At 46.2% G+C, this 14,778-nt stretch overlaps 2 protein-coding genes across 2 annotated transcripts in view; both read right to left on the reverse strand.

Moving 5' to 3' along the window:
• Positions 1-5,602, reverse strand: part of SMARCAL1 (SWI/SNF related, matrix associated, actin dependent regulator of chromatin, subfamily a like 1) — a 48,148-nt gene extending 42,546 nt beyond the window's left edge. Inside the window, 3 exon segments of the mRNA XM_068407354.1 lie at positions 3,217-3,267; positions 3,968-4,928; positions 5,394-5,602. Of these exon segments, the coding sequence (XP_068263455.1) occupies positions 3,217-3,267; positions 3,968-4,838 (922 nt within the window). The 5' untranslated portion in view covers positions 4,839-4,928; positions 5,394-5,602.
• The window catches only part of RPL37A (ribosomal protein L37a), a 259,950-nt gene that overhangs the window by 52,342 nt on the left and 192,830 nt on the right, over positions 1-14,778 (reverse strand). The gene's annotated exons all lie outside the window — the stretch shown is intronic.

Here is a 14,778-nt window from a genome sequence, read left to right on the forward strand (position 1 = left end):
CCTCCAGAGCCTTCACCAGCTTGGTCGCCCTCCTCTGGACTCGCTCCAACACCTGAACATCTTTCTTGAAGTGCGGGGCCCAGAACTGAACACAGTACTCAAGATGCGGCCTCACCAGTGCCGAGTACAGAGGGGCGATCACTTCCCTAGACCAGCTGGCTACACTATCCCTAATAGAGGCCAGGATGCCATTGGCCTTCTTGGCCACCTGGGCACACTGCTGGCTCATGTTTAGCCGGCTGTCGATAAGCACCCCCAGGTCTCTTTCCGCCAGGCCATTTTCTAACCACTCTTCCCCCAGCCTGTAGAGCTGCATGGGGTTGTTGTGGCCGAAGTGTAAGACCTGGCACTTGTTCTTGTTGAACCTCATGCCGTTGGTCTCAGCCCATCTATCTAACCTGTCCAAATCCCTCTGTAGGGCCTTCCTACCCTCCAGCAGATCGACACTCCCACCCAGCTTGGTGTCATCTGCAAATTTACTGAGGGTGCACTCAATTCCTACGTCTAGATCATCTATAAAGATATTGAACAGCACCGGCCCCAGAACTGAGCCCTGGGGAACAACGCTAGTGACCGGCCGCCAGTTGGACTTTGCCCCATTCACCACCACTCTCTGGGCTCGGCCATCCAGCCAGTTTTTAACCCATCCAAGAGTCCACCCATCCAAGCCCCGGGCAGCCAGTTTGTCTAGGAGGATGCTGTGGGAGACAGTGTCAAATGCCTTACTGAAGTCTAGATAGACTACATCCACAGCCCTGCCCTCATCTACTAAGCGGGTCACTTTGTCAAAGAAGGAGACCAGGTTGGTCAAGCAGGACCTGCCTTTCATGAATCCATGTTGGCTGGCCCCGATGCCCCGATTGTCCTGCATGTGCCGTGGAATGGCACTCAGGATGATCTGTTCCATCACCTTGCCTGACACCGAGGTCAGGCTGACAGGCCTATAGTTCCCTGGATCGTCCTTTCAACCCTTCTTGTAGATGGGCGTTACATTTGCTAATTTCCAGTCAGCTGGAACTTCTCCAGTTAACCAGGACTGCCGGTAGATAATCGAGAGTGGTTTGGCAAGTTCATTTGCCAGTTCCTTCATTACTCTGGGGTGAATCCCATCCGGGCCCATAGCCTTGTGGGTGTCCAACTGGCACAGCAGGTCACTAACCGTCTCCTCCTGGATCATGGGAGGTTCACACAGCCCCCCGTCCCTAACTTCAGGCTCTGGGGGCGGAGTCTCCTGAGGATAACAGCATTTTACAGCTGTTAGCCTCGGACCACAGCTATCCACACTAATAAACATTACACTTTTCCCTGTGTCTCTCTACCAATCTATACCCATGTGTTGTCTTTATTATTATTGCTGAACTGTGATGGTTAAGGAACAAGAATCATTTTTTCTTGTATTTTTACAGCACCACAACAGTTAAGTTTGTCCCCAACACTCCAACTCATATGTACTACAGTAACACAAAGATTCATGAACATCTCAAGAGTCCATTAGACTCCAGAACATCCCTGCTCAAGAGGACCACTAAGCACATTCTGCCTCCATGTAGTTGTAGAGAGAGGCGACCTCCCCTACTCGATAGCTCTTTAGAGTAAATCCAGGTGGATTCAGTCCTTCGAGCATTGAGCTGCACATCATGATCCACTCTGCTTCTTTTTAAGTAGTCCAGCTTACTGATATGCAAAAAAAAAACATACAAATTTAAGTTCAGTGATTAAGATTAGACAAGGGAGAAAAGGGAGAAAGAAAGAAATTCAGACACTTTTTTCCTAACCAGTTAATAAATAAACAATATGGATTTCACCCAACTTTATTTTAACAAAAAGTGACTTCCAGAATAAACCCAAGCATTTGAGATTTCTACTCCAAAGAAAAAGTTTAAGAGCATCAAATGAAAGTAATTTTTTAAGTAGAGGACTTGGAAACCACCAATTTAGACTTTCTCCTCCCAATACACCAAGCAAAAGATTTTAGATGGTACTGTTTTAGCATTGCATCGTTAGGTCTCACCTCAACAACTAATACTGAAAGAAACTGGAAAAAAACATATTTTACTCTTATTTCAACATCTGTTTCTAGGCTTGACTGCACGTTTAATTTATAGTACAAAGAAATGTAATACAGGACAACATTATTCAGAAGAATAAAATTAATGGTGGAAAGTTTTAAAATAATTTTTACATTTACAAGACTTCAAACCAAGGCCCTTTTAAGACAGTTCCCTTTTCTCAGGGTATTTTTTCCCCTGATATCTTTGCCCAATGTTGATCACATATTGTCTTCACTTGTCAACAAGGATTTTCCACAGAGAACTCATATATTTGATAGCTTTAAGAAAAAAAGCCTGATTTCTAAAAACCGTCCTCTTCATGTGCATGCTCCTTGGTGCAGAGACTCTGCTCTCATCTGTACCTGATACACTCCAAGCAAACCAGCAGCATTTAAATTATAAATGTGTGGCAACCCACATGGGAAGCTAAAATACCAGCACTCAACTGTGGGTTTTTCAAAGTGCTCAACACAGGCCTAATTCTGTTCCCACTGAAATCAATAGTGATTTATGACTTGCTTCAATACAATGTGCTTTTGAAAAGCTTACCTGAAGTGTTTGCCTCTATCATCTCTCAATCTTTCCAGAACAAAATGACAGGAGAGGGGGGAAAAAACAAACAAACAAACAAAAACAAAAAAAACCCATCCTTGTTATGCCAGAAAAAGGCAAATTCATTTTCAGTCTCACTCAAAGCCCTAGAGAATTACCCTTTTTCCTTTTCCAACACCAAAAATTAACAGGAAAAAATGTAAAAAAAAAGAAAAAGCTGTTTAAAAAGAAAATACATGAATGGACCTAGAAATTAAGCATTAGCCAATGGAACACACTCAGTTCTCAATACAGATTCATATGAAGTACCTGCACAGCAGACATTTTTCCTATGACGAGGCTTGTTGGTGGCTGCAAAATTCAGCAATGATAGACAAAGTTAAACCTATGCTTGGCATTTAGATTACGTGAAAAATTAAGTATTTCTATCTAATCAACTACCAAGTGTCAGAAAAATGTTATGAGCTAGATGCCTAAAAGATGGGTGTTATGTTTGAGTAGCACTACTTTTATTACTCCAGACAATAACAAAGCTAAATAATAATTATGGAAGGCAGGGGAAGGGGGTCAAGATTTGGATTATTTTTTATCATTCAACAACCCATTTACTTACTGAAACTGCTGTAATCTTCCATGCTGAAATTCCATTTTTTCATAGCAGGATCTAAAATAGGGCAGAATATTAATCATTTGGGGTAGAAAAAAAGTGGTGTTTTGAAATGTTCATGCAAGGTAAGACAGAATTCAGTTTACTTATGCAAACTTTTCAACACACATCTGAAAAACAGTATGTCCAAGTTTACAGCTACATGACACCAAAAAAGCCATAGGGCACATCAGTACTAAGACAAGAAGAATGCAGCAGCCATTCACAGGGAGCACCAACACATGGAGGGGGGGAACCAAAAGTAGAATATAACAAATAAAGGCAGGGAGAAAAGATCAGAAGCAAGCCAACAGGTGGAGACTCCACTGCTTACTCTGAGTTACTCTCAGTAACCCAGTTAACAGAATCAGCTCATCAACTCTAAACTACAGATAAAGTGACCCATTTTCCCATACCAATTCATAACTTCTCTTCCTTCAATCCCAAAAGAATCTGACCAGCTGCCATCACTAAACTTCTCAGAGCGCTGTTCATAAAGCAGGGCTTATGATTTCTTGGCTAAATCTGAGCTCTAGCTATTTATGCCCAGAACTTCTTTCCAATTTCAACTGTCTACTTTTCCAGTCCCCATTAATACCCCATATTCCACCCCAGCAACAGCTGCACTGCTAAGAGCATATAGCAACTATGGTTCCAGCAGACGCTGAAATTTCGATTCAGTGTGAAACAGAGATAACAGCAAACAATAAATTCTTACCATAGCTTTTGCTTGGTATCTTCTTAAACACAGCGATGAGTTCAGCATTATACCCTATTTCGACCTGGAATCGGTTTTCCCCATATTTCACACATTTTCCTTTTGTAACACTATTTGCTTTCTTGCAAGAGGCAGCTTCAAAGGTAGAGCCTGCACCAGCACAGCTGGTCAGCTTCTGCATCCTACCACTGGTCTGAGAGGCACCACCTCCCCCTTCTCCTTCCCTTTGTCTGCTTGTGTTTATCAGCATTTCTGAATCACTCGGGGTGGCACTGCTTGGTGGTGAAACATATTTTATGGCAGATTTGTTCTGACTTTGTAAATCTTTACTACCATCAGGGTGCCAGTTATCAATTAATCTAGGATGAGATTGTTCTGAAGGGTTTTTGAAAGCTGGGTAGCATTTGGGCTGCTGGAGTGTACCAAGATTAATTAAAGCTTGTTGTCCATGTTCCTGGCCACCAGCACCCAAGTAATGTTTATGGGAATAACTCAGAGAATTTGGGATCGTTGTAGAGAACTGCTTAATGTCACTTGCTTGTTCCGAGTCCTCTGAACAATTCTTTTGTTGCTCTCCATGTGAACCAGCCATCTGTTGGTTTGTAGCGTAATGATTATAATCTTTCTGAAGATAGCTCTTCTGCTCAGCAGGACTGTTTGGATTCTGTTGGTGCTGGCTAATGAACCTGACATGATTGTTTTCTTCCTCTGAGTTTCCCCGATTGCCTGGACTCTGTTCTTTCACCTGAGGTCCAGCAATCCCCACCTGCCCACTTCTCTGGGCTGCTAGCTTCTCTGCTCTCCTAGCCAAAGCCTTCTGGCGGTTCTCTTCAATTCTTCTCTTTTGTTCCTCTGTAAGTCCTGATGACATCTTCAACAATTCAAACAATAAATCTGAATCAAAATTGCATTGGGAATTAATCACAGAGGCACCTGCTTCTTTACAGGAATGGAGGCCAGTCTACCAAAAAACAAACAAAAAAAAACATCAAAAAGAGACAGGAAGTTTCAACTCTGTTCCCCCAAAAAATGCTTATTGTATTGCTAATTCAGTATTATTAGTGACTGAGCATTACTGTAACTGATCCTACACAAAAACCTCGTAGCACGGCAAAGCTGTCAGACCAATACCAAGCCATTATCAGCAAGCAGACACTGACAACTACTGCTGGGGCTTTGCATGCCAGTCCCACATTTATAAAACATATGGAAAAAGGAGAAACCCCCTAGTTGCTATACTTCTAAGCACTCTTCTCTGCAAATCCCAGCAGAAGCAATAAAAGAGCCAAGCACAGGGAGACACCTTGCACCGCAGAGCCAGCCCTGCAAAAGCAAATGCAGGCAAAGCAATACATCTCTGTATAGTCTAATGTGGAAGCGTTTCATATTTCTGGTACCTAATAGCAAAGATGGAACAAAACCCCACCTTTCGTGATCACCTTCCAGTTCCTGGGCATCTCACAGCATGTAGCAGATACATACTCAACGCCAAAGGGCAGAGTCAGCTCCCACCTTGAGAAAGGTCCACTCACAGGTCAAGGACCTTCAGATAAAAGCAAGGACCTAGCTCCCACCACACCTCCCAGGAGCTGGCCTCACTCCATCTACTCCCTGCCTCACGCCCCGCGCGTGTCCAACACTCACAGAGCCGCTTTCCTCACCACCCTGTAAGAAGCGAGGCCCGCTCCTTGCCCCGCTCCTCTCCCAGGCACCAGGCTCCCCTGTCCCAAATCCACTGAGGTCCCAGCCCCCACCCCGCAGGCTGGGCCCCCCGCCCTCCTCAGGACCACCCGCCACCCCACTACCGCACCCTACTGGGGCCCAAGGGGCAAGCCGCCGTCCCTCCCCGAGCCCAGGGGCTCCACTGCAGACCGCCCCGGGCTCAGCCCCGGCGCCGCTGCCGCCGCCGCCGCCGCCGCCGCCGCCGCCGCCTCCCCCCTGCCGGGCCCACTCACCCACCGGCTGGCAGAGGCCGCGCGCGCAGCCTACAGCTCCCAGCAGCCCCCGCGGCACCGCCCAGCCGGCAGCGCGCAGCGTGCCGGGAGCTAAATACGGGTGCGCGGGGCGCTGGGCACGCTGGGAACTGCGGTTCTTCCCCTCGTGCCGCCATTTTGGGCGCGCTGAGGGTTGCGTGGTCGCGCTGTGGGAGGTGGGGGCTGTAGGCTGCCCCCGCTACCCTCTTACCGGGGTTCGGCTCAGGCCCACGTACGGGGTGTGGGGATCCTATTACTGGCCACTGACTGAGGCTTTGCCCCAGAGGGCACCCAGTGCTGTGTGGTTTGGGGCAGGGCTCCCTCACTGGCTGCCTGTGGTGTGTGGGGCCTGGCACACCAAGGTGTGTGGCTTTTAAATGGGTGACTATGAGTGGGGAATAAAAAATGGAGGTAGTGCATGAGAAAGAGTGAAAACACTGTTGTCAGCAGTGAGGAGGGAGTCTGCCCCAGGGTGTTAAGAGCAGTGGCTGACGTTGGTGCAAGGCCACTGTCTGTAATCTTTGCAAAGTGGTGGAGATGAGGGGATGACCCTGGCGACTAGAAGAGGGCAAATGTCATAGCTATCTACAAGGGCCCAAAAGAGGACCAGGAAACTACAGGCCCATTAGTCTTACTCCAGTCCCTGGGAAGGTAATGGACCAAGTCTTCCTGCAAACTCACAAACCAAATGAAGCAGGTGATTAGGAAAAGCCAGCATGGATTTACCAAAGGCAAATCATGCGAGACTAACCTGATCACCTGCTACAACAAAATAACATTTTCTGTCTACTTGGGGAGAGCAGTGTATGTAGTTTACCTGGACTTCAACAAAGCATTCAACACTTGTTTCCCACAGCCTTCTGGACGAACTGGCCAGATATGGACTGGAGGGGTGGTCTGTGAGATGGGTAGGAAATTGGCTCACAGGCTGCATGCAGAAGGCGGTGATCAATGGGTTTTACTCAGGCTGGCAGCCTGTCACAAATGTGTCCCTCAGGGATTGATATTGGGCCCCACACTGTTCAAAAAGTTGCACCAGAAGAGGTTTCATCTTGGTATAAGAAAGAAACTTTTTACAGTGAGAACAATCAATCACTGGAACAACCTCCCCAGGGACATGGTGGGGTCCCCATCACTGGAGGTTTTCAAGATGCAATTGGGCAGGGAGCTAGATAATCTCATCTAGGCTCCCTTTCCCACAAAAGGTTGGATCTTTCGAGGTCCCTTCCAGCCTGGGCTGTTCTGTGATTCTGTAAACACCTTCATAATAAGGGAATTACTCATATTTGCATCAAAGTTCTGAATAAAAGGGTCTCCCAGGGTTTTAATTGTACATGGGGCTCGATTATACACATCAAGCCGCCCTTCCTGGACAGTCATGATCCCCATGTGCGTGACCAGAGCGATACCTGGGGAGAAAGCAGAGAAGAGGCCCTGGGGAGCACCATAAGCCACTCCCATCCCTGACTTTCACTACCCTGCCCAGTGGCAGGTCTGGAGCCGCCATCCCTGTCCCCAGATGCCATTTTCTCCCACCTGACAGACCCTTTGGCTGGGGACACCAAAGCCAGCTGGCTGTTTCACAGTTTATTCATTCTTTTCTCTGCTGGTTACTTAGAAAAGGTTATCCTTAAATTGCTTCCTGATTAAGCAGCAGTGACTGCCATTAGTCAGGAGCTCGTCAGCCCGAGAAAAACAAGGCAGGCAGTGAGAACGAGGTGCGACTCGACACAGCACAACCCTGAGAGTGCTGTTACTCACCTGGGAATAACACACGCACAGACGTGAGCACGCCACGTGCACACAGGTGCTCACAAAAACACCACTTTTAAAGAAAAACACAGGGCTGAAGAGAGGTCTGGGTCCAGGGTTTTGTCCCAGCTTCTCTTAAGAAAAAAAGTCCAACCTTTTTCCAGATTCCAGGCCCCCTCACTGCAGAGCGGGTTTGCTAGGAAAGGATGCTCAGCCCCCTGGTCTCTGTTCAGACCCTCTGCCGTTGCCCTTTCTTCCCCTGCAAGCCATCAGACTCCAGCTGGCTATGCAGCAGAGAGAGAAAGGAACAGATGAGAGACCTTTTTTTTCTCCTTGTTACCACACTTTTAACTGCCCAAAGCTAAACCAGATCCCAGTGTCACATATGGGAGAGAGAGAATGAATATGCAGAGCATAACCCTGCAACTGTTTCCAGACACCTTCTCCCCCCCAGCAGCTATGCAGTTCCAGGTCTCTGATGATGGTTCCTTTTGCTTTGGGAGATCTGGGGAAAAAAAAAAAAAAACAAACTTGGGAAAAGTGGAGAAAAGACCCTGTTGGGGCCTCTCCCCAGCTCATGAAAATTATGAGAGCAGAACATTGTTTGCAGAGAGCTCTTGAGTTGCACGGTCAGGCAGACACACAGACAGACGTTGAAGCATTTGCTCCATATGGCACAACTTCAGCAAGGCACAAGGAACAGCCCAGCCATGCGGAGAACAGACCTACAAAATGAGAGGCCGTTTTCAAGCAGTTTGCTGGTAGCACTCCAGGTGTCCTTTCAGTCAGAACATGCTTCCAGCAGTGGCTTGGACTCACCCTCCACATACTGGGTCAGGGAGCAGAGATGCAGTATGAAAATCCTGGGACGACTGGAGGGATTAGCACACGCCAGTTCTGATGCGGAGGAAATGGTTCACCCACTTCCAAATAAATGCTCCTATCAGTGAAAAAACTGTAAGGAAATTGGATTCTCAGTGGTGTTCTTACCGGGATCTTTCCATCCCTTGGATCGTGCTCTAAATATCCTCTCATGGACTGGGCGGGCTGGTCCTGACTGCTGGCTCCCAAAAGAGGGCAGAACTGCCTGCATTGTACATCTTGTATAAGCAGCAGCTAATACCTGAAATACGAGTGACCCAAGACCCCAGAGCTATTCTGGAATCTCATGGATTGTCCTCTGAGGGGTTTTGAGCTGCTCTTAGGAGGTCCTACTGCTGTCATATTGAATGTATTCACCCCTCTCCACTGCCTTGCCAACACGCCATGGTGGCTCTCCACATGGACAGAGCTGGCCACCTTCATCCTGCATGTGTGGCCAGCCTGCACTCTCTGCTGGGGCTGAATTGCATGCAGAACTGCTGTGTGTAGCAAGGCCATCCAGCAGACAACTGGAAATCAGCCCAGGCTAAAGGCCTTCAGATGCCCAGCTTCTTGGAGGGTTTTGTTAGCCCACACTGAGCTCAGAAACACCAGTACCAGTGCCCAAATGTGCCAGTCTTTGACCAGCTGTGGAGAGCCTGTAGTTGCACCTTCTAAAATAAATTAATCCCATGCTCATGAGCCTTATCAGTACCTTCCCAGTCAAGTGGCTGAACTGGGGACATGCAAGTCAGCTCTTCAGAGAAGGTCTTGGGGCAGGAGTGTCAGAGAAAGGCTCCTGGACTGGCAGAGCTTCTTCTGGTTGGAGAAACCCTTTCTTGTGGGCTGCTAGGGTCTGACCTGAATACTTTTCACAGTACCTGTCCTCTGTAGGCTGTGGGGTTGTGCTTCCTCTGCTCTGGTTTGGGGTCCTCAGCGGGGTCTAAGCTTCCTAATGGGAAACCAGAGCCCTGGGCTTGGAGGGCCAGGAGTTGCATGGGTTTGGGGGGATGCTGACCCCGCATCTCCCTCTCTTATCAGTTCTCCCTGGATTTCTTTTCTTAGACAGCTGTTAATCCCCTCTGCTTTCCCTCTGCCATCAAGGCACATCAAGGACCATGGCTTGCAGGCCCATTTGACAGCCCAGCTACTACCGCAAGTTGACTCTGAATCAGGCCCTTCCCCGGAGCATCTTTGTAGCACCAAAGACAAAATTTGGAGTTTGCTGAATCCAGCTGCCCTTGAAAGTGATGAAAGACGACCTGCAGAGGCTTTTCTCTGAGCTCTTCTAGCATGAGAAGGTTGCTCCCCTCCTCTGACTGCCAGCTCAGTGAAGACCACTTCTTTTTCCCGGCTCTTTGGCCACCCGGTGCAAGGAAAATTAGTCACCCTCCACTCTTTTGAAGCAGCCTCTTTTATCTACACAGCTTGTTCTTCCCTGGCATGCTGAAACCTTCCTGCTCTTGTTTATAGTACAACCCCTCCAACAGATTGCAGGGTCTCTTTTCTGCCTTCTGTCCTTCTTGGCTGGATTCCCCTCCACAGCTCCAGTCCAGAGCAATGGTCTGCACAGCACATGGCCTCTGCTTCACTGCCAGGCTGCTGCCACGCTCACAGGGCTGCTGCAAGGCTGAGCCGACTCTTGATCTTTTATGCGATGCAGCCCAGGTGTGTGAGGCAGTTCATTGGCACCCAGAACAAAGATTTAAAAGAGAAAAAAGACCCCACATCCCACACTGAGATGCAAATGGTGTTTCCAAAGCTTCTGTGTCACCAGCATTTAACACAATGGTGAGCTGTGATCCAGCTGGGGTGAGGGTGCTAGCAATGTGGACTCTCCAGTGTCTTATAATATGCTTAAGATCAGGGCAGAGCACATCCCTCTGCTCTACACAACTGGATTTTTTTGTCCAGATGCTGAGCAGAACTTTATCCTGGTGAAACATGGCTGAACTGGCAGAAGGGTGCAAAGTTAGAAGGAAAGGCTTGTATGCACACACAGATAACTTAACTGCATAAGCTTTATTTCCTCAGGAAACCAGGCTAAACAAACCAAAGTTGCATTCCCAGTTCTATTCTGGAGCTTAAATTACTGGCCTGGTTTTCAAGCTCAGAATAAGCAGCTAATCCTATGGCCTTAGTATTGATGCGAAGCCAACTTTTGAGATCCCGTTTGTTAAAGCTAGCCACAGTTCTCTGCCTTTTCTCTTCCTGGTGCATGAGAGGCCCAGACATACGGAGAAATCCTTTAAGCAGGAGCATCAGAGGTCACTGATGTTAAATAATTAACCACCAATGTAATATTAATAGTCCTTTGCCCTTGCACAGGAACAGCATCTCTCCTTGGAGGATCTCAAAGCATACTCCAGACCAAGAGGAGTTGGCGGAGCAGCTCTGGACTTCTGTGGGATGCAAAATCTGATGCCAAGGGGGTTTCCAAGAGACAGATCCAGGATTGTGACATGCCCAAGACTTTCCTAAAAGCCCTGAGCTTACTGTGGGTTCTGATACAACTGTTTGCCATCCTCTGCTGTGACCTAGACGGGAGCAGCATAAGACCACTGCTTTAATTAGGAATGTGGACTCAGCACAGGACATTCTTTTGCCTCAGTCTTCACTCGACCAATGATGCAGGAAGGTTGCTCTCATCTTAGAAACCTCCGTGAATGCAGTACATGGAAAGTGAGCCAGAATCTGGCCTTGGCAAACAGCACACTTAAGCACACACTTAACTTGAAGTGTGTGCTTAAGCTTGTTAAGCCTCCTCCTTCAACAGAGATGATTTTCCTTTGTGTTGGGAGTCTCATCTGCTACAGAAGGGGGGAGTCACAAGGTGATTTGTTTGTTATATTTTGTATAGCAGCCTGCTCTAGAAAACACTTGCTGTCAGCTGTGGTATTTTGCTACCAGCTTGTCTCAGTGACTTCCACTGGGCTCCTTGGGATAGCAATTATTCCACAACAGGGAGTGCTCTTGAAGTGTCGGGGCAGTGTGCTCGCGAGGCGCTGCTGCAGTCTGCCTGGGCGGTGCTATACATCTCTCATTATAAATAACCAGGGTCATAGGCAATGGGAATGCACGTGCCTTTATTTAGGGGCTGTATTTCCCCATTTTGATCACAGTAAAAATCATGATAGCCAGATCCTGAGAAACAGCTACAAAGGTTCTGTTTAGAAGAATGTGACTACAGAAAGCAGATGCTCATCAAGTTAAATAAGGAATTTAATTAGCCTGCATTTTATCTTGTTTTCAGCAATACGATGACAAATCGCATCTTAATAAAATAACATTAGGGAGCAGCACAATTCCAGTGCTTCAGGAAATGAGAAGCAGTATAAGTTATAGGCCTGTTCCCACCGAAGAAGTCATTCTCATTCAGGAATCTGACATGATGTGAAGATGGATAATGTTTTAGCAAAATGGTCCTCTGGCATTTAGAAAAATTTACAGCCACTTTCGGTTTTAAAAGGCTTAATATAGGGTGGTGGGGGAGAAGGAAGTGGCGTGAATAGCTCAAGGGAGTGCTAGTGCAATTCTTATTTTTTTATTCCTATGGTGGCACAGGTGTGCAGGGTTCTTTACAGGTGAATAAGAAGAGTTGTCCTTCCCCCAGTGGGGCTATAACTAAACATAGACATTATACATTGTACAACAAGCAGTGGCTTGAGGATTTGTCATGTAGTCGAATATGTCCAAATTCAGTTACAAATTCGCATTTGATCGAGGAAATCCGTTTTGTGTAACATCGTGAGGACAGGTCTTGCCTCGCCCTGAGAAAGGTTCATGAAGGATCCATAGAAAGTTCACTCATGTCATGGTTTGAGGGTGGCAAAAGTTTGTCTAAAGTCAGTTGTAACTTCTGGGACTCGAGAAACTAGCCTTGTTTGGAATATTTCTATCCAGTAAAAAGGATTACAAAACACAAGAGTTACAACAATGAAAGATTATCAGATTTAGCTCATTATACAAGGATAAAGGAACTACTCGTCCCATTCAGCCTGGTTGTCTACTGAATCCTTTCTTTTGTCTGTACCAGGGACCAGATCCATGTTTTAGGTGACAGATCATGGGATTATCATATAACTGTCCACTATAAAATGCACAGTTTGATCATGGGTGGTATCTTGAGGCAATATATTTCACTTGCTGATCATATGTTGTAACAACAGTTATTCCTGGTAGTCTATTTGACATTTTCCATCTTTCAGATTCAGTGGTTGCTCCATAGCTCTTGTATTAGGAAAGGAGAAAAGTGCAAGAGTTGCCTGATTGGATCTCTTGTCGTGCAAGGGTGCACACATACACACAGTACACACATTGCATTTATACATGTATACATATTTGTGCATATACAAATACATATATTTGCTGATAGAGTCATTTTCTGGATTCATGATTTAATGTATTAATCTGAGATTATGCTGCTGTTGCTGAGGACAGAAATGCTTCAGAATTGGGAGTCTTCTGCCAGTAACTTCTTGGCCTGCATTTAGTTTAGGTTGATGAGGGCTGAAAGCTGTTGCTCTCTGACAGCTGTTCACTGGTGTATGTGAAATGAGTTTATGATTCGTGATCCAGGTCCTAGAAAACTGATGTCCATGCTACAAGACCCACCTTTGCTATTTAGACCCTCACTAACACCATCTAGAGCAATGGTGATGAAGCTCTGCTCGTTGCTATGGGGCAGCCTTGAAACAAAAGACAGTGCAGAAGTATGGGTTGGGAGTGGGTCTCCTCTTTTAACAGGCAACAAATTCCTTTTAAAATTATCTTGCAGAAGTTAGATGTAAGACTGAGTGTGGAAGAGTGACGTTTTTCTCTTCTCTCTATCAATCAGTGGAAAAAATTTTGACCTGGAAAATCCAAGCTCAGAAGCAGCAGCTGGGTTTTCAGCAAGTCCCTCGTTTCTTTCCCTGTTGTCTACCTGCATTCACTGTAACACAGAGAAATCAAGCATTGCCTCTGAGGTCAAGTGAAGTTTGGAAATGGCCACCATTTCAATACAATTTTACTAGGATGGGTAACGCTGCCCCGTGCTTTGAGAATGCTACTTGCTGGATGTGAAGGGCTCAGGTCTGTAAGCAGTGGCGGGGATGACTTTTCTCATTTGCAGAGCTGTTTGCAGAATTGGACCCTAAGCCCTCCTGGAGTGAATTGTGAAGCAATGTGCAAATCAAATCAAGATGCTGACTGTGACTGCATCATGGCACAATATCATGCTGACAGAATTTGAGGCTAAAAGCAGTGACATTCATGTCTAGCGATGTCTAATACATCATATGGTTGTAAAGTGACAACTGAGTCCTGGAGGACAAAGACAAACCTCTGTATGCCCTGCAAATATTTTCCAGTTCACAGGCAAGTTAAAGACCAGGTCTTGAAAATCATTTGATGCAGCACCTGAACTTGATCTCTTAGCAGCAGAACAGGAAGTTCCCTTTGACTTTGCACATGCTGTCAGGTTTTATTCATGGTCATGACACCATGTGGTATTAATGTTCCCTGTGGATACAACCAACTTTTTTTTATAGATTTTCCAGACTTTCATTAATTACTTAATTGGCGCACAGTATTGTAAGAAATGAAGTGTATTCCTATAGGGCAGTCATACTTCAGACAGGAACCAAGCTATTTGCAAGCAGAATTAAAAGGAAATGGGAGAAACTTTTTCAGTTGTCTCTGCTTCATCTCTGATTTCAGCAACAAAGCTGATAAATTGCCAAGTACTGATCCCACTACCTGGGTTTTGTCCAGGTTGAAAACTTATTAATGCTTATTTGAGGGAAGAGGGGGAGAGAGGGAGAGTGAGCTTGTATAAATTAGATTAAAGTATTGACAACTCCTAAGCAATGCTCATTCCAGGAACAAGCTCACTACGTGATAACACCACTGCTATAAAAGAAGTGCATTTTGAATGCATGCCACTTTGCAAATACCTTGTGGGTCATGAGTTCTTGAGGCTTAGTTCCTAGAAGAGAAAACAGGATTGCTGAAAAAGTTAAATACTCTAGATGGAGATTCTCCAAATGCTTTAGTAGGCGAGAGACTTAACAGCCGCTGGAACTTGCTTTGCCTGTAGTTGGTGGTTCAGAACCATCTTGGATCAGAGTAGCGTAGAAATTATTACAGCTGATACAGACTAAATGAAAAAATCAGGGTCTTGACCCAGGCCTAGTGAGTAAAGAACTCCCCTGTGTACTGTGATTAGTCTTGGCTTGCACGTTC

The sequence above is a fragment of the Nyctibius grandis genome, chromosome 9 (assembly GCF_013368605.1).
Source record: "Nyctibius grandis isolate bNycGra1 chromosome 9, bNycGra1.pri, whole genome shotgun sequence".
In the NCBI taxonomy this organism is placed as follows: domain Eukaryota; kingdom Metazoa; phylum Chordata; class Aves; order Nyctibiiformes; family Nyctibiidae; genus Nyctibius; species Nyctibius grandis.